The sequence below is a fragment of the Symphalangus syndactylus genome, chromosome 13 (assembly GCF_028878055.3).
Source record: "Symphalangus syndactylus isolate Jambi chromosome 13, NHGRI_mSymSyn1-v2.1_pri, whole genome shotgun sequence".
Classification (NCBI taxonomy): domain Eukaryota; kingdom Metazoa; phylum Chordata; class Mammalia; order Primates; family Hylobatidae; genus Symphalangus; species Symphalangus syndactylus.
Genome location: NC_072435.2, coordinates 89486062 through 89505945, shown reverse-complemented (window position 1 = coordinate 89505945; position 19884 = coordinate 89486062). Strand labels below are relative to the sequence as shown.

At 47.9% G+C, this 19884-nt stretch overlaps 1 protein-coding gene across 5 annotated transcripts in view; it reads right to left on the bottom strand.

Annotated features, from left to right (window-relative positions):
* PLXNC1 (plexin C1) overlaps window positions 1–16302 on the bottom strand; it is a 160542-nt gene extending 144240 nt beyond the window's left edge. For all 5 annotated transcript variants that reach the window (XM_055238457.2, XM_063614243.1, XM_063614244.1 and 2 more), the window contains exon 1: window positions 15241–16302. In XM_055238457.2, coding sequence (XP_055094432.1) covers window positions 15241–16302 — 1062 coding nt within the window. The remainder of the gene's footprint in view (window positions 1–15240) is intronic.
* Window positions 16303–19884: the final 3582 nt, after the last annotated feature.

Sequence of the window (19884 nt, the reverse complement as noted above, 5' to 3'; positions counted from 1 at the left end):
GCTAATGTTGCTCTCAGCCTATTTTGTCTAGTTTATTATGTGTAATTTATTTCTGAATCCCAGCCTCTGCTTGTTCGTCTGTGTGTAACAAGGTTAATGCCTTGTAATGATGCTTTTGCCAGTTCTGCCTTTCATGACAAAATCCAATCTTGATTTCGCTCTAAACCTTGTCTCCCCTTTGGGCTTTCTTGGTTCCCTCAGAGTTGTCACTCTGCTTCTCCTTCCTGCCATGTCTAAGCATAACGTCACGCCTACACGTTTGCCGGCTCTAAGAGGGAAACTTTTCTCAGTTGGAGGAGAAAGCTACCTTGGCTCAAACGATGTTTGGGCTGAAAGAGAGAAAGAGCTTTGGGCCTGATATAGCAAACTGGGACCAAAGCTCCTGAGGTGTGTGTGTGTTTGTGTGTGTACGTGTGTGTATGTGTGTGCGTGTGTGTGTAGGGAGTCATGCGCATATCATGAGGAAAACAATTAGACTTCTTTGCAGCTGCTTCATATGATTTTTCATGGACAATAAATACTCCCCCACTGTGCCCTGCACAACTGCAGGGGGTGCCAATCATGCATTCCAGGGTGTGAAAGGCACCCTCTAGAGCTGAGCCACAGCTTGGCCCTGCCCCTACCATGTGAAAGATGGCCTGGCTCATCGAGGTTCGGGCAGGGTGCTCACAGCCATGCTCCAGCTTTTGCGGCATCATCGGGAGGGAATGGGCACAAAACTGGGGCCTCCAGTGTTGAGCACCAAGCAAGAGTCAAGTGTTTTACCCCCAAGGTGCTAAAAGGATTCCTGTATGTTGATTTTACCTTACCAGGTGGGAGGAAATACCAGCTGGGTACCTATCCATTTCTTGTACATGATAAAATGCCTTTCTTGGGCAGTTAATTTATATTCTGTTCCTTTTGGGATCCATTTGTTTTGAAGCAGTTTCATCATTTTCTGTTACTTCCCAAGGGGCCCACTTGCCATTAGGAAACCTCTGAAGGAGCCCTGAACCCAAGTTCTGACCCCTGTTCTGTGCCTTATAGATGGCTTGATTCCAGCAAGTTAAGTCTCCTGAAGCTCAGTGACTGTATCTGTAAAATGGACCCAATAATACCACATGCCTTACCTCTCAGTGTTGTTGTGAGGTCCAGATGAAATCATGTGTTTGAGAATAATTAGATTATTTTTATCCAGCTAGGGAGATGGAAAGGACAACTATTTGCCCAAGTTGGACAGTGATTTTATTAGCCAGGAAGGCTTGGGTTGCTTTTCTCCATTCTAGTGTATACAGTGTTGACCGGGATCTGACTAAGTTATGGCAGCTCTCTGATCGTCTGAAAGAAGAATTTACACTAGGGACTCAAATGATCAAAAGGTTCAAAGTGTGCTTAGGGACACAGCTGGGCAGCCTCTAGACCAGGCAACATCGTTGGTGTGCAGCACAGCCGTGGGAAGCATGCAAGGTGGTGAAGCTTGTATTTTACCTCCTTCTACCCTCTCACCTCCCTCCACAGGCCCCAGTGTCCCCAGCCACCCAGGCCATCCCACCAGCAAAGTCCCACTCTCCAAGATTCATCCTTCCTTCTTCCTGCTTTATGTCCCTTCCCCACCCCCACCAAACCTCCTTCTCCTCCCTATGGCTAATTTCAGTCAATTACTTATAAAAAGACGACCTGACTCAAATAATTCACAAAAAGATATGAATGGCAGATAGTGTGAAAACTGCATTTTCCTAGATTCTTTTTTTTTATTATTATTTTGAGACAAGAGTCTCACTGTGTCGCCCAGGCTGGAGTGCAGTGGCACGATCTCAGCTCACTGCAACCTCCGACTCCCGGGTTCAAGCGATTCTCCTGCCTCAGCCTCCCGAGAAGCTACAGGTGCCTGCCACCATGCCCGGTGAATTTTTGTATTTTTCATAGAGATGGGGTTTCACTATGTTGGCCAGGCTGGTCTTGAACTCCTGACCTCATGATCCGCCCACCTTGGCTTCCCAAAGTGCTGGCATTACAGGTGTGAGCCACCACGCCCAGCCCTAGGTTCTTAGAATTGAAAGAGACTCAGTCCAGCAATGTTTTTCCAGGAGGAAACAACTGGCATTCTACATGGGATGGCTGGCTCCTCATTATGGGAGCTGTCGTGTGTGATGCGGAACTTCTAGCATTCCTGACTCCTGTCCACAAAGCAGTGCCCTCCATTATGTTGACTACTGTGAAAGTCGCTCCCCAACATTCCTGAACATCCCCTAAGTAAATGTCATTGTCCCCTGTTAAGAACCACTGAAATCTGTGACATGGTTTCAGAGTTGCTGACAAATGGTTATCTAGACTTTTCTTCCCTCTGGCCCTGCTCCCCATCGTGGTCAACGGCACCACTAATCACCCTCGACTCTTCTCTTTCTGTCACTCCCCACATCCAATACATTAAAAATCTCAGTCGAATTTCCCAATAATCTCAAATTCACCTTCTCTATCTCTACAGGCTCTATTCAGCCCAAGCATCCATTCATTCCCCTCCCGATCTAGTGCAAGAGTCTCTTGGTGTCGCCCTTTTAACTTTCAATTTATTCTCTGTCCAGTAGCCAAAGTGATCTTTTAAAATATGAAACAGGTCCTGTTACTCCCTTGACTAAAATTCTCCAATGGCTTCCCATCACAATGCTAAGAATTGAATCCATGTGCCTCCTCAGGCTCTCCCTGAGCTGATTCCTGATGACGTCTTCACACCCATTCCTTGCCATTCTTCTCCTCCTGCACTCTGCTTCTGCTCCCCAAGTCCAGTCGCTTTCTTTCAGACTCTTGGACAATTACCACCATCTTTCTGCCTCAGGGCCTTTGGACTTGCTACTTCTTCAAGCCCCACCCCCCTTCACTCCCTTGTAGGCTGGCTCTTTTCAATCTGTCAGGTTTCAAGTTGAATGTCACCTACTCGTGGACACATGACCGTAGCTCTTCCCGTTCCTGCCTCAGTTTTTATTCTGAATCACAGCACTCCATTTATTTCCTTCAAAATACTTATTATAACTATTGTTTTTAAAAACTTACTCACTGACTCCCAGTAGACTCCATCTTTATAAGATCGACTATCTCCAATAGTATTGCATTCTACACTTTGAATGCAGCATCCACCTCAGCATCTGGCATGGAGTAGGTTGTCAATAAATGCTTATCAAAGGGATAAATAAATACATGGGTCGATGTTTGAATACTTCCAGTCAATATCTCATCAGACAAGTATGATACATTGATAAGTAGGCCTAATCATTACTGAGTTCTTTAATTGAGCCAAGATTTGTCCCTTGTAAATACTGGGCCTTGGTTCTGCCTTGGGGAGCAATAGAAAACCATCCCAGACCTCCCATTACCATGTAAATTGGCCTTCTCTGAATTTCACATCCATAGCTCATTGATAGCTTGTAAGAGACAGTTCTTGGTCTCTCGCCATCTCAGTCCATGAACAGTCAACAGATTCAGTGTACTTAAGATGTGCCTCTAAGAAGTAAACAGAGTACTGTAGGTGTGCTCTGACCAAAGCAAATAATAATAGGATTGTCCTTTCCCATGATTCAAATGCATATTTTTAAGAACACGCCCTATCATTGTGTTCTTTCAAATAAAAGTAGCTGATGGTAGCATGAAGAGTAGAAAGTACAAGTGATTTAGAGTAAAGAATATGTGGTTTCAAGTTCAAGCTCTATTACTTATGAGCTGTAAGTGTTTAGACAGCCATTTATCCTTTCTGAGCTTTCTCTACCCACCCATCCACTCATCCACCCACCCATCCACTCATCCACCTATTATTTATGGAGCACTTGCTGTTGACCAAGTACTTGATCTGTAAAATACAGATGGGAACAAACTCCCTATTGTCAAAATAAACCAATCGAATGAGTTTTGAAATAAAATGCAAAACTTTGCATTTCATGTCATTGGTTTCTGAAACACCTGGTAACCGAAATGAATGGTTAGAGTGGGGCTCCACTGATATCCACAGTTCATGAACAGAATTCAGGGAATCCATGAAACTGGATGGAAAAAAAATCTTTATTCTAGGGAGCTCTAACTGGAACTTAGCATTTCTTTTAATCACGGATTCAGGCCACAGCAGTATTTACTGAATCTGTGACTTTGTCACCAAAAGAAATCAGATATTTTCATATTATTTGATAGTTGTTGCAGATATCTCAAAGTATCATTTATGCTCATCTCTACTTTGAAATTATGGTAGTTACTGCCTCTAGATCTTGCTACTGAATGTGTTAAAATATATTACTATACCTGAAATTGAAAAAACATTTTGATAGATCGATATGTTAATATATTACGTCTATTTTGCAATCCAATGTTTTTATTTCATGCATTAAAAAACATTATTCTGTCAGGGGGTCTACAGGCTGCATTAGAGGTCTACAGCACAAGAGCTCTGCAGGGTTACGAAGAAACATATTGCTACGTGCGGGGGCTGACACTAGGTGACACCTACAGCCACCAGCTGCTCTAGGCTATTCCCTCCTCTATTGCCTCAGAGAAGCAAGGCTTTGCACTCGGAATCCAATTTTTAAAAGGGGTCAATGATAGAGAAAGGAGCCTCAGGAGAAGACCAAGGGGCGATGATCAGGAACAGCTGGTGTGTTAGGTAACAGGCTTCCTCAGTCAGTTTGCGGGGAGACAGGGGATGACGAGGAATCCTGGCTCAGTGGGAAGGGAGTCAAAAGGAAATACTCTTCCCTGTCGCTGTCCAGCTTTTACTTTTCCTCAAAACAGAGCCCCAGTGTCAACTCCTCTTGGACACACTCATCTCACCATGCTATGATCACTATCTTCTCCACCAGATGAAGACTACCTTCTTTCCAGTTCTAGAAACACTTACTCAGGGCTCACTCACCATGTGTTAGCCAACCTGATAGATGCCCGGGAGAGAAAGATGAGCCAGACCTGGCTTCTCCCCTCACTGCACATATAGCCCAAACAGGGATGTGTGGGGCCCGACACAGGGCCTGGCACACTCTAAGGTTTATGGAGTGGATCCCCAACTCCTAACTTCATTGCCAACTCCCTACTTCGCAACTCTTCCTGGATGTCCCAAGGCATCTAAAAATCAACAAAAATTAAACTCCTCCTCTAATTGGTCCTCCATGTCTTAAAAACCTATTTCACTTCATCCCTCCTCTCCATCCTCATTGCTGCAACCTCAGTTCAGCTCTTCAACGTCCCTCAGTTGAATGATTGCAATAAACAAAATCCATCTGTTTCTCTCCATATTTGTCACTACTACTCGTGGCCAAGGTGACATTATTTCTTGCCTGGACTACTGCAAGAGCCTCCTGCAGGTTTTCCTTCTTCCACTGTGGCCAATCTCTCATCCATTCCCCACAGGGCAGCCGTTATTTAGGAATTCAAATCCAATCATTTCACTTCCCTTCAAAGGCTCTCCTGTGCTCAGAGAAGAAAATCTAATCTCCTTCCCATTGCCAAGGAGGCCTGTAGGGTAGGCCTGCTGCTTCCTTCTCCAGCCTCCTCCCCTCATACTCTCCCCTCTACCTCCCTAGCCTCAACCACACTAGCATTTTGCTCTCCACAACCACCAAGACCAGGTTGTTCCATCTTTGAGTCCTTGCACATGCCCTCCAGTCTGCCAGCAGTGCTCCTCCCAGATCTGCACAGGAAACCTGCAACCGGCCTTTCTTATCTTCCTGGTGTCAATTCAGCCTCCTTAAAGAGAACTTGCCCCAACATCCGCACCCCCAAACGCCTCTGCTACATTACCTGTTTAGTGAAGTGCCTCCATGTCTTCATCTTTAAAATGGTAGTAATAATACAGCCCATTTTGTAAAGTTACAGTGAGGATTAGATGAGTTAATATTGGTAAAGTGCTTAGAATAATGATATACAGTAGGTGCACTGTAAATTTTAGCTATCATCTTAATGTAAAAGTAACTATTAATTTGCCAAATGTTTATTGTCTGCCCTATTTACCATGATATAAATATCTCCACACATTGCTTGGCACATAATAGGAGCTCAAGAAAGTATTTGAACAAATGATAGTCCTTCTAATAAGGTGCTTTGCCTCCAACCTTATTGCAGCCACTTTATCTTCTGAGTAATCTTTCTAGAACACATTCAGATTGTGTCTGTTTATAATCCCGCTGTTGTACTCCATCAACCTTAGCCATGGTTTTCACACCCTGCTCTAGAAGTTCCTTGGAGATGCCTCAGGGACAGGCCTGGATGGGGTGTGGCAAGTTGTAGGGCTCTGGAAACTCCCAACCCCTGCTTCCTCCCATGTTCCCAGCACTTGGTAATTGGTCTTACAAAGAGAACCAAGTCAATGATAATTTTTCTCGAGAGACAGGGTCGTGTTATGTTGTTCAGGTTGGATTTGAACTCCTGGGCTCAAGCGATCTTCCTGTCTCAGCCTCCCAAATAGTTGGACTACAAATATGTGCCACTACACCTGGCTAAGATTTTTATTTTTATTTTTGTAGAGATGGGGTCTTGCTACGTTGCCCAGGCTAGTCTTAAAACTCCTGGGCTCAAGTGATCCACCCGCCTTGGCCACCCAAAGTGCTGGGATTACGGGCATGCGCCAACTGCTCCCTGCCTAATGATAATTTTCTAATCTTTTTCTCACATGGAGCTTCCGATTGATAATTTATTTTAAAGGCAAGGTTTGGAAAGTCTAGAGGACCAACCATCAGGATAAAATCCAACCACCTTTGCCTGTCTCATTAAGCCCTTCACCATCTGGACCTGCACACTCATTTCTGGACATTCCGCAGCCTGGTGAGCTGCTTATGGTTCCCAGGCTTACTCAACTTCCTGCTTGTGCACAAGCTGTGCCTTCTCTCTAGAACTCCCTTCTCTGCCTTCTCCACTCAGCTTCAAGATGCAGCTCAAGCATGACCTCTCTGAAGCCTCCCGGATCCTCCCAGGCTGAGTATAATGCCTCTTTTTGGGACTTCCACAGCAGCTTTTGGTCACATCTCTCTTGCCATGAGTATCGGACTGTATGGGGAAGGTTTGTTTTACTCTCATTCTTTCTATAATAGCAGGAGTCAACAAACCACCACCTGTGGGCCAAATCTGGCTTGCTGCCTGTTTTTCAAACGGCCCATGAGCTAAGAATAGCTTTTGCATTTTAAAATGGTTGAAAAGAATCAAAAAAGAATAACTCATGACAAGTGAAAATTACAGGGAATTCACATTTCGGTGTCCATAACGTTTTAATGGAACACAGCCCTGCCTGTTCATTTATGTATTGTCCATGGCTGTGTTCACACCACAGCAGCGGAATTGAGCAGTTGTGATAGAGACTGTATGTAGCCTGCAAAGCTGAAAATATTGATGATCTGGCCCTTTACAGAAAGAGTTTGCTGACCCCTGCATAACAGCATTGACCAGGGTGGTGGGATGGAAATAGGGCCAAATCCCCCTAGTAACTTCTCTAAGGAAAGCACTATGTGTAGCTAATGAACAGACAATCCAACCAACATGAAAATCAACTACTGAAACTGAAAAATGAATGTCACAGTTCTATTTGTTTTTGTGATCACATAAAAATTAGCATTTCATCAAGATAGAAAATCAAAACTAAGAAAAATGATAAGCACATTTCATAAAAAACAGTAAGAAAACCTACCACTGCCATGGCCCCACTTTGATGAACAGGTTAGACCCATGCTGGCCACACACTGTTCCCAAGTCGACTTTGGGGTTTCCCGGTCTTCATCATCTGTGTGCCAATGCATGTTTGGGAAAGGGAGTGGTCATCAAAAAACTTAAAGGGAGGCAGATTTGACACTATTGTATGCTACTGTAGTCAAGGTGTTGGTCTTGGTGTGACTCTTCCGCCATCTTGTTCTAAGGGAATCCACCTGCAGTGCCTGCTGGGGACAATTGCATGTTTGATCCTTTTCTAGTTGGACCAGGGGCCAGCACCTGCCCCAAGGGTTACAAATCCCTACACTGAACTCGGGCTCATCATCTGGTGTGAAAGATGAACTGGACTCAACTCTATCTCTCTCCTGGCAACTTGGACTAAATAATACAGAAAGTCATTGCCAGTTAGTAGCCAAAGCCAAAGGTGACAGGCTGTTAAGATGTACAGTGGGAGGCAAATGTGCTGGCTTATGCCTATAATCCTAGCACTTCGGAAGGACTGCTTTAGCTCAGGAGATTGAGACCAGCATGGGCAACATAGCAAGACCTCATCTTTACCAAAAATAAAAAAAAAAATCAGCCTGGCATGGTGGTGTGTGCCTGCAGTCCCAGCTACTTGGGAAGCTGAGGTGGGAGGATCGCTTGAACCCAAGAGTTTGAGGCTGCAATAAGCTATGATTATGCCACTGCACTCCAGCCTAGGTGACAAGGTGAGACTCTGTTTAAAAAAAAAAAAAAGTTCCTAGTGTCTCTCCTCCAGGAACCATATTGTTTAAGAAATGATTTCATTCCAATTAGCTGGGAGTGATAGCACCTGCCTGTGGTCCCAGCTACTCAGGAGGCTGAGGCAGGAGAATCGCTTGAATCCAGGAGGAGGTAGTTGCAGTGAGCCGAGATTGTGCCACTGCACTCTAGCCTGGGCAACAGAGTGAGACCCTGTTTCAAGAAAAAAAAAAAAAAAAAAGATAGACAGTGGGGATCAAGGCAGGCCCGAGGCATACTCAGGTGGGAGGGAGTAGATGTTTGAGGAAGCAGAGGAAGTCATTTGGTAGGAGGATGGTGCAAAGCAGCCAGGCTAAGTCATGTTAACAGGGAGACTAAGGAAGGAGGATCCATCATTTGCCGATGCTGACTGAGCTCCTTTAAGCTGCCTTGAATGTGGAACCACCTTCCAACTGCATATCAAGGAGACCGTCCTAACACTATTAGTGGTAATGATGGTGATGATAGTAAACACAGACATAACATTTACTATGAGTCAAGTAGTTAGTAGTATTCATTCTATACTTATTAACTCGTGAATCCAGACAATAATCCTATGAAACCAAGAGGATCCCTACTTACAGATGAAGAAACTGAGGCACAGAAAGGTTGAATAATTTGTCTACAGTCCCACAACTGGTAACTGGTAGCTTTGGTCCCAGTTGACCTGGTTCCAGTGACTGTGCATATAACCATTACACAGTATTGCTTTTATTCCTAGATTACCATGTAATTCCATGTGTTTCTGTCCACAATATCCCTCATCCCTTTATCTGAGCTTACTCAAGTAGATCTTTATTCCATGCAACCAACTGTACATGACTAGGATAGAAATTGGTATCAGGATTGATGTTGTAAAGAATGGACCCTTGGAGAGAATGTCTGGTGTGTGGAATTGGTTCTGGTGTACAGTACAGTAGAAGATTCTAGACATCCCCCCGTATCTGGGAGTGAAATACAAATAAACTGTTATATGCAAGAGTGAAGGAGCTAATTAAACTATGGCTTATAGGTTTTTGAGACTCAGACTCTAAGCCCAAAAATGGCAAGTCTTTAAAGGGCTTTCTAGGTATTGCCTTTGATCAGTGAGGAGGGAATAAGGAATATCAGAGTGGTAAAATGTGTTGGTTACTTTTTATGGCCCTAAGTAAAATGCAAGGAAAAAATATGCAACAAGTTCCTATCCCAGGTGCCTCAGTTGGAATACAAGGAAAATTGTTTTATCTTACAACAGTGGTTCTTAAACCTAAGCATGACTTTGAATCACTTTGAGAGCTTGCTAAAATACAGATTGCCAGTCCCACCCCAACCTCCAGAGCTTCCTGATTTAGTAAGTCTGGTGTAGTGTCCAAGAATGTGCATTTCTAGCAAGTTCCCAGGTGATGCTCACGCTGCTGGGCCAGAGTCCACACTTCAAGGACCACTGCCTACAGCATAAAGCCCTTTCCTCTCATAGTTGAAAGGCAATCAAAAATTACACCATAGAAGTTCCAACCATGCTAGGTTTCCATGGTCAAAATTAACTCTCAGATTGGCAACACCAGAAGCCAGGTATTCCAATGAATGGAAGTACTTGAGAAGAGCTGAAGGAGTGAAGGACACCATGTAACCCAAAACTAAGGAAGGAAGGGGCTCTGACACATCAGGCATTAAGAAAAAGACAATGGTTAAGGGAGTATGAGGTGACCAGACTCCCAGAAAGTGTTGCTGCTGAGCATAGAAAACATTTCCAACACAATTCTCTACGATCCTTCATTTATTCATTCAACAAATATTTCTGAAGTCCCAACTACATACTGGGTACTATGCTAGGTATGGGGGATTCGATAGAGAACACCCTTTGAGATCATGTATAGGCCTGCATGCTCAGAACACCAATACTGTCTAGCAGTTCACAGTTAAGAAACTACAATCCTGCCAGAGTCAGAACTTCAGGTGGTCACCAACGCAAACCTAGAAACTCAACTCATAACTAAGGATTCTCTGCTATCCTATGCCTGTGTCCACAAAAAGCTGGTCTTAGCATAGCAGTTGTAAGGGCCTAGCTTGCTCCATACAGGATAGGGTTGACATCAGGACCTAATGTCCATGGTGACAGACTGTCCATGGCAGTGGACATGTACACATTATTGCATGTAGTAATTATTTAACCCTTCGTGCTTTGGTTTCTTTATTTATAAGTGGGGAATCCCATTTCCTTGATAGCAGTATTCTCTGGATTCATGAGTTAATGTGTATAGAATAAGCACTACTTGACCCATAGAAAATGCCGTGTGCTTTGGATGTCTTTACTATCATCACCATCATGATGACAGTAATAGTAATAGGATAGTAATAATAATAGGATAGTGATAATACATAGATATTATATATCTATATATAGATATTATATTAACATCTATGTATAATACAGATATAATATATTATCTATATATATATAGATAATAATAGTAATAGGATAGTAATAGTAATAGGATAGGGCTCCTTAATATAGACTTGTAAGGTGGCTAAAAGCGCAGGTCCTAGAGCTGGACCGCCCAGGTTCTAAATCTTCTGCTATTTTCCAGCTATGGAACCTAAGAGAAGCTCTCTGGGCCTTAATTTTCTCATCTCTAATCATCATGACAACTATAGTCCTTGCCCCATATGGTGAATGAGAATCAACAGAAAATAAGGCATGTAAATTGCTTCACACAAAACCTGGCCATAATAACTATTCAGTAGATAGCAGCTATGATTGCTTTCCCCCTCTTTCTAAGTGGGTGCTGTCACGGCAATTGTCCTTTTTGAATCCATTTTTCCATATCATATGTGTATATGAGGGTAAAATCACCATCTAGTCTATAGACTGCAAAATGGCTTGAAAAAATCATAACAGAAACTGGAAGAGAAATAAACATCACAGGAACACTGCGGATTTTGAGGTCAATAGGCTGCATCGCCAAGTGGAATTGGGATGTCACTTCTCCACACATGTTCCTTGGGTTGCTGTCTGTTGGACAGCATGTGAGCATTCTGTGGTTGTCTGCATGACAATTAAATTATGTCAGGCTTTAGAATTATATAAGTGTGGAAGAAGGGGGTATGTCCCCCTACAAAGGGTAGAAGGAACTAGAGAACAAACTAGAATGACCTAGATTCCTGTGGACCAACACTATAGGAAAACATACCACCTTCAGTGTCTACAGAGGGGTGGCTGCCATGTTTAAACCAAGAGTGACCTCAGAACCCAACAATGGTGACCAAACAAGTCTGGAGCAATCAGACTCCACACACTCGAACACAAACACTTTCTACGGATCACGTTGGTGTGCCACATTGGTAGTGAGAGTTCAGAAAGGGAGGAAGTCAAATTAATTAACTTGTGCATAATTAAAAATATTCATTTTTATACTAATCCAAGCACAGGTATGTTATAAAAAAGAATAAAAAAAGGGAAGAGACCACATGAAGTTCTAAAACACAACCCAAGATTAGAGGCATGTGCTGCCTTCTGAGGTTACCCTCTAGCCTCAACCCCACATCCCAGGGGAGGTTGTTTGCTGCCAATTTAATTAGGGGACCTTCAAGGGAAAGTTCAAGAAACCCTGGGGTGGTGGGAAGAATAGAGACATAGACATTGGAAGACCTGGATTTAAGGTGGAGGGCTCTGGCACTTATCTATCTTGAGCAAGTTGCTTAACGGATCTTTAGCCTCCTCATCTGGAAAATGAAATGATCCCCATAGAATCAACCTCAGACTTGATGCGGGGCTCAAAAGAAATAATACATGTGGAAGTGCTATACAAATATCACAGAAGACTGTTAGAGAGACAGTCTACAGAAATCGGTTGCCTTAGCACATTTGAGAGCTGCAGTTCACCTGCTACAGTTGTGAAAGTGGATTCAAAGTTGGTGGCAAGGCAGAAAAAGTAATGGTCCAGTGTGTAAACAGCTGAGTACACACTCAACGCACAAGCATCTCGTAAATTACTCCTTAGCAGAAGCTGAAGGGGAGGAGGATCAGTGATAAAGAGATAAGAGAACCAGGAAGTGGGAAAATACAACCCAGTCAGTCCTGTCACTTTTCTACCTATGGCTGATTGAAGATGGAAAATAAGAGCCAGCTAGGAGGAGAGGGAGAAAGAAGGCAAGCAAATCCAGCCGCTTGTGCCTTGCAGGCTGTGGATTACTGTTAAAATTACTGTGTCTTCTCTAAAGAAATCACTGTTGGAATCTATTGAGGTTCCCTCTAGAGTGTTTCAAGTCCTGCTCCTGTTTTAGGCACCTATAATTCAGCATGCCTTTTCAAAAACACATTCAAGACCTGAAAACAAAATGCAGAACAAATGCAATCAAATGACATCATTCTTCTGAGTGACAGCCAGGGGCACACCGATCCCATGACCCCATTACACAAGGTTGCAACCTGCTATTGTCCTTTCAGGGGCAAAATCAGTGGCACCCAGCACAGAGCATTGCTTACACTAGCAGGCATCAAACAAATATTTGTTGAATTGAGTATCTTCTCTACCTATTTAATAGGTTAGAAAATTGTCAGCTTTTTCATCAAAACTACCACCCTTTTTCATTCAAACTCCTCTTGAAATTCAATTCCATTAAGGCTTTTCAATGCATACTAGCAGCAAGGAATTTACTTAAATGAAAAAAAAAATGCAAAACTCCAAGCTTCCACCTGTGCAGCCATGACATGCTATTGTTTGAACCAGAGTATATTATTTAACTTGGCTGACAAGCTCAAGGGGTAGAGACCCTGTCTTTCGGAACACACAGCTCTGAGCACACTGGGAGTTCTTGATAAATAGCAGCAGCAAGAAATGCTGTGGAGGGACCCATTTTAATTATTTATTTTTCCAGTTCCAGATTTTTGGCAGCATGTGTTTATCCCTTGCTTGATTTCCAAGGGGCAGCTCTCTCGCAGAAGCTCCCGTAAAGATGGATAAACAGCTCCTCGACTTCCTCTGCCACTGCCCCTCCCCAGCCCGGCACAAGCAGGAACACCTGATTGAGCCAAAACATGGATTTTGAGTGCATTCAAGATGCTGGCTGGGTTTGGAAGGGAACTGAGTCTTCCAGGACCCAATAGGTAGAGAGACGCAGTCAAGAGAAATGCTTTGGCTCCACACATCGACACAGCTGTCAGATGGCAAAGCTTGGACTTCCACCCTCGTTACCTGCTGTGGGCCTCTGAGCTGGCTTGTCATTAACCCCAGAGACCAAGTGTGTCTAAAGGCTGACATAAAGTAATATTTTGGGGGTACTTTCAAGTCTTTCAACAGAGAAGTAGGAAACGATGATTTTACCAAACTTGAACCATTAGATTATAAAGATCTAATAAAGACAGGAATCAAATATTACATTATATGTGTACGGCAACAGTAAGTCATTTAGGAGGCAAATGTGTGTTTTTACATATTTTTAAAAATTATACCAGTAACAAAATGAAGGCATTATGTGTGTGTCCCAGCACACAGCTTAACAGGCAAAGAAGCAGCAGCAAGTGACCGTTCTAAGAAGCCTTGCAAAAGACCTCCTGGTTTTTTTATCCCTGGCTCGTAGGGCTAATATTTGGTAAGATGTGCTTTGCAGAGAAAGAAGGGGCTGGGGGAAGCTGTCTTTCTATACACATAATATACCTGGGAGCCAACGTGCCCCTGCACCAACACATTTTCCAAGCCGTGACTTCTCCCCTTCCTCTCTGACTCATTTTGTACCAAAACAATGGCAACACCTGTAGCCGTTAATTTCTGCGCTTTGATTTTTGTCCAGTTATAAAGGAGGCTCCCAGCAGGCTCCCCTCTCAGGAGCCATATGTGGAGTTGATGTGCCAGCCGCCTTGGAAGGGAAACGGCCTCCGGAGAAGTGCACAATGGCTCCATAATCCCCATCAACTGGACCCTCTTGAACTGCCTCTTTATTTTCCAGTCAAAGAAATGCCAATCTCAAGATGAAAGCTGTGGCTGCCCTGGGAGCCCAGGGGAAACCTGTGTCGCTTGCCTGGTTCAGCCCAAGGGTGGTGACTCTGAGTCCCGCCATCTAGTCTCGCAATCTGGAGCCCAGAAACTGCCTGTAGCACCCCCAACACTTTCTCTTGCGCTCCCCTCTAGGATGAGGCTTTTACCACAAGGCCACCTCCCGCCCAGCCTCTCCCGGCGGCTGGCGACCACAGCGCACCCTGAGCAAAGCCACGGCACCGCCCCCTCGCACCAGGTCACGCCAGGGGTTCGGTTCCAGCGCGAGCCTCTGTTGCAGGCTGGCATTTCTCCACGCTGAGCGGGCTAGCAACTCTTCAGACCACAGCACTTGCGTTGCCAGCGGGAGGCGGAGACAGGGGGCCACAAAGGCTGGGGTGTGGCAGAGAGCCCTTTAGGTTCAATGGCTTCTCTGCCGAGGGCACTGTGTTGCTAACTGTTGACCAAGAGGGTCAGACCCACACGCCTGCTGGGACTACACAGAAGGGGCACAGAGAAGTCTGGAGAAGCGAATGGGAAAGAGGGGCTGCGCGAGGAGACTCAGCCCCAAACAAGCGTCCCCGTTTGGACAGGGAAGGATGGCACTGGGATGCAGCCACTAGAGTTTTGAGTCTAACTCCAACCCTCCCCGCCCCCCTTTTTAAACTCTCCCTTTGGGGACCTCAGGCCGTGCTCCAGGTCTCGGGGACCGTCCGAGAGGAGCCTTCGGACGGCCGCCCGCGGTGTGAAACTGAGACCTGGTAAATAGGATCACCGGGCTCTACCCCCGCCCCGCCGCTCGCCCCCAGCTCGTTCTGCCTCGGCGGCGGCGGCGGCTCCCTGGCAGCAGCCCTCCCCGCGGCGCCCCGGGGGCAGGACTTACGCAGTGGCTCTCGGCCGTCTTGAAGTCCCAGCTGACCCTCTTGGCGCGCGCCTGGATCTCACTCATCCTGAAGAGGCAGAGCGCCGTGGTGGTGGGGGAGCGCCGCTCCTGGCCCTCTCCAGCGGCCGCGCTGAACACTCCCGCCCAGACATCCAGGGCCTCCACTAGGCTGGAGGAGAGGAGCAGGCGGCGGCCGTCGGGGTGGCCGTGGCCGCAGTCGAGGGATGCCTGGCCCTGGAACAGCACCTCGGTGCTCTGCGCGATGCGCGCCATGCTGGGCCAGCCGGTGGCAGCGCCGCTCGTGTAGTTGTAGGGGTAGTAGGGGAAGTAGATGCTGCCGTTCCAGAGAAAGGCGTCCACGAAGTGCAGGCTGCCCGCGCCCTCGCACAGCTTGAGGCGGCCCAGCTCCTGCGTGGCTAGGCTGCGCCCCTCCGTGTCCTTGAGCGCGATGGCCGTGTCGTGGTCGGATGCCGCAGGGTTGCAGCGGCTCGCCGTCTCCGGCTCAGGCAGCACGTAGGTGGCGGCCACCGCCAGGTACCAGCGGTTGTTCAGGCCCGCGCGGTACACCACGCCGGCCGTCGAGCCCTGCGGGTGGCACGACACCACCTCGGTGCCGTTGCGCAGGGAGCTGCGGCTCAGGTTGCCCAGGGGCCGCACCTCGCAGGCGCCCCGGTCGAAGGTCCAGCCGGTGAGCAGCAGCCCCCCGAGGCCGACCGCCCCCTCGCGGTAGGGCAGCAGCAGCTTGCTGAAGCTGCTCCCGGGCCGGGGCCGCGCGGGGGGCGCCAGCGAGACCGGCTCAGTGCAGTTGCCTGCTTGGTCCCGGTACAGGCGCGAGAGGCTGTGCTCCAGGCTGTAGTCCAGCTGGTCCAGGCAGCTGCCGCTCGCCACAAACACGCCGTCCTCCCGGCTCGCCGCGATGGCTCCGATGGCTTGCTCCGACCGCCACACGGGCTCGTCCGCGCCCCGGCTGGGAGCCGCCAGTGCTAGCAGATAGGCGAGCAGGGGCAGCGGCGCTGCGGGGCGCGGGGGGCGCGGCGGCGCCTTCCTCCGGGAGACCTCCATGGGGCTGGGGGGGCCGCCCCCGGGCAGGGCGCGCGGCGGCGACGGCGGCTCAGGCGCGCGGCAACGGAGACGCGGGCGGCGGCGGCGGCGGCTCCTGCGCGCGCTCGGGCTGCCGCGGCCGCCCCATCCCCGCAGCTCGCCCGGGAAGGAGAGCGGGGAGGGCGGCGCGCGGCAGGCTCGCTCCGGCAGCCTGTGCAGCAGCGGCGGCGGCAGCAAGCCCTGCGCGCTCCGGCACCGTTTCCTCCTCGCCCTCCTTCGCCGGAGAGTTCCTGTGTGCAGCGCTGGCGCTCGCGGGGAGGCGCGGAGGGAAAGGGAGGGGACGGGCGGAGAGGAGCGAGGCGAGCGGGGAGGGCTGGAGAGGTTGGGTGCGCTTGTGCGTTTCACTTTCCCATTGTGAAAGTGGGATGCAACTGGCCCCCTTCCTCATCCTCTTCCTCCTCCGCCCTCCGCCTCCTGCCCGCCCTCCCTCCACGCCCATCTCCCCTCCCCTCTTGATTCGGTGAGATAGGGAGGAGGGAGGTCTCGTAATTTGGGTTACTGTGTAGGTGGCCTCTTTCATCTATTCATAACAAAGCTCAGCCGCCCGCCGCGGCCGCCGCGGCCGTCACCATCGCCCCCTTGGCTCGCCTGGGGCTCCCGGGGCGCGCTAACGGCGCACGGAGCGGGCTCCCGCGCCCGTCCGCCCGCGGGGCTGCTCCAACGCCCGGTTTTGTTTACGACAGCAGCCGGGTCGGGGATACGCCAGGCGCGCGGAGCGAGGATCCAGGGTGCGAAGGGGTTGCAGCTGAGGCCCCGGGCTCGGGCCACAGGGCTGCTGCGAGGGCGGCTGACAGGTGTGGAGCGGCGAGAGGGAGGCCCCGGGGAGGCGCGCGGGAGACGTGGCCGAGCCGGAGACTCCGGGGACCAAGGCGCCCCTGTGACAGGGTGTGGGTTTCCCCGGGTCGGATGAGTGAGGTGGCAGAAAGGCAGGCGCCACACTCTCGTTCTGGACAATCCCCGGGGCCAGAGCGCCCATATTTGCAAAGGTTCTCTAATCTCCCTTGGCAACAGAGTCCCAGACTCTCAAGCCTAGCACTTGGAAAGTTCTGCTCACCATCTAACCTAATGAGCGGGGCTAACATTTACTGAGCACTTACTACGTGCCGAGTGTGCTTGCAAATTCACCACATGGGTTAAGACTCATAATTCTCATAACAGCCCTATTAATTAGTGACTGTTACTGTCATCCCTACTTAGTAGTCCAGGAGAATGGTTATGGCAAGGCTATGGAACGTGCTGGCATTCTACTGCTGGTAGATATCAGAGCCGAGATTCGAATCCATATCTAGCCCCAGAGCCTCTTACATACCTGGCTCTAGTTAAGTGCCACCTGTGGCCATTACCATAATCTCCTAGAGATCATTCTCCGTAGTAAGACTGAAAAGTTCCTCAAGTTAAATGCACCAACCAGCCCCCGCCCTGCCTTCTACTATTAGACCCAAGTACCCGTATTTCCCTCGAGGCTCTCCATCTGTCTCATCATTACCCACTTTTATCCTTTGGACCCCCTGAGGTCTCACCACCTCATCCAGAGGGTGAATAACAGCTGGGTTGCCCCCACAGCCGCCAAGAATTTCTGAAGCACAGGGAATCATTGGCCACAAGGGAATAGGTTCATGATTTCTCGGAATGGGGCTTCCTAGAGGATGCACAAATTCCTCCCAGCTTCCTGGGGCAGCTGCGGGCACCATCAGCACCCTTACAGTCTGGCAGATGAGCCAGGGAGTGCATAGGAGTGGATCGTTGGGAAATGATCTCTGTTCCTTCCCAGGCTATTTCCAGACCCCAGGCCCCAGGAAGGGCAATTGGCTGCTATCCCCTTTCTTCCTTCCCTCCAAGTTCCCCAGCTCGAGGTGCTGTTTTGGGAAGGGAAAGTAATGAGGTGGCTTTTGTCCCATGCTGAGTCCTGCCGAAAGTTGCAGGTTTCAAACTTCTCCAACAGTGCTTCAAGTTCTCCCTAGTGCTGAGGGATATGGCAGGAGTTCTGGAAGGCTTGAGGAAAGAAGGGTGAGGTGGAGGGAGAAGCAGAAGAGAAGTGTGAGTTGCTGCTCTAGATCTGAAGTTCAAGGATCCTATCATTTCAGCAGTGGCTCTCATACACTAAAGTCAGAGTGGTCATCTTTTCATTCATAAGCCTTTCATTTGCAATTGGGTAACATTATCTTTGCCTGGCAGGAGGCAGAAAATGCCTTCCCATGAGATATGAGGTTGCCCTTTGTGCTGTGATGATGGTGTTGGAGTGTCCATGAGGAGAGGGGAGGAAGAAGGGGAAAGGCCTGAAGTACCCAGTTGGTGTTAATCGGGACATCTCAGGCAAAACAAGTCAGATGTTTCACCTGCTCCAAAATATCTGGCCTTGCTCCCCCACTCCCTGTCCTCTTGGAATGCTTTCAGAATTTTTGCACCTCTGAAAGTGGGAAGATCAACATTTTTAAAACCTCATCCAAAGCTCAGAGACACCCTCCACAGCATAGTAGGGGATTTATGCGCTGGTGTTTTGACGCTTTTCTCTGTGACTGATGCAGAACTCAGTGACCTTCACTGGCTCCATGAACCGGCGATGGCAGTGTCGTTATGTGCTGAGAAGCAACAGTTCAATTCCATTCCAGAGATAGTTTTACTTCACTGGTAACCAAGTCATTTCTCTAAGTCCCGTAGAGTTGGTACAATCAGTCGCAGACCATCTTGGGAGCTATTTGGATTAAACATACTCTGTGGTGCGGCATTTTGATCACTACTCAATTCATTGCTGCTTCATTTTGAAAAAGAAACAACATCTTAAAAATACTACCCACAAGAAGTATAAATGGCTTTGATGGCTACAGTTCCCTGCCATTCTACTGGGACCATAAGCCCCACTCTTAAGAGTGGGCTTCTTTTTCCTCCCGTTTAATTGTATGCAGACTCCTACAGTGAAAGAAATCAGAATCTGTGCTAACTTTTTGGCATGAAAAACGTAGGCGACGAGAAAGCATATAAATGCATTCTTTGCTGATTCTACCCCCATTTTGTACAAACATGTTTGCCCCTTCCCAATTTTCTTGTGTACTAAAGCTCCACCTTCAGGACACAAGTTCACATTTGAAAAGTGTGGGAAATACGAACAACCGAAATAAATATTTAGGCGTGCGGGTTCTGTATCTCTTTGATCACTTTCTCTTGGACACCGCTGTCTGGCCCAGGGGTGCAAGTCCCCTTGGTGACAAAGCTTCCCTCTCCAACTGGCCGAGCCCATCTTGTTGGGTGTCACTTATAGCACATTTCGGAACTCCTTGTAACACAACTGGCTGAAACCCAAAAAAAAAAAAAAAAAAAAAGAAGATGGTGCAGATTTATCCTCCAGACAGAGGCCTGCTACCACGGAAACAGGCAGTTCAGACCGATTCTGAGCAGTTTTATTTGCAGTGTTCACTAGATGGGAAAGTCTTCATAATGAGAAAATATCAACTCCCTCAGGCACCGAAGGCAACCTGGGTTAACCAGGCCATCCACAATCAGACTCATTTCTGGTGGACAGGACTTTATAGATTCAGTGGTTTCCTG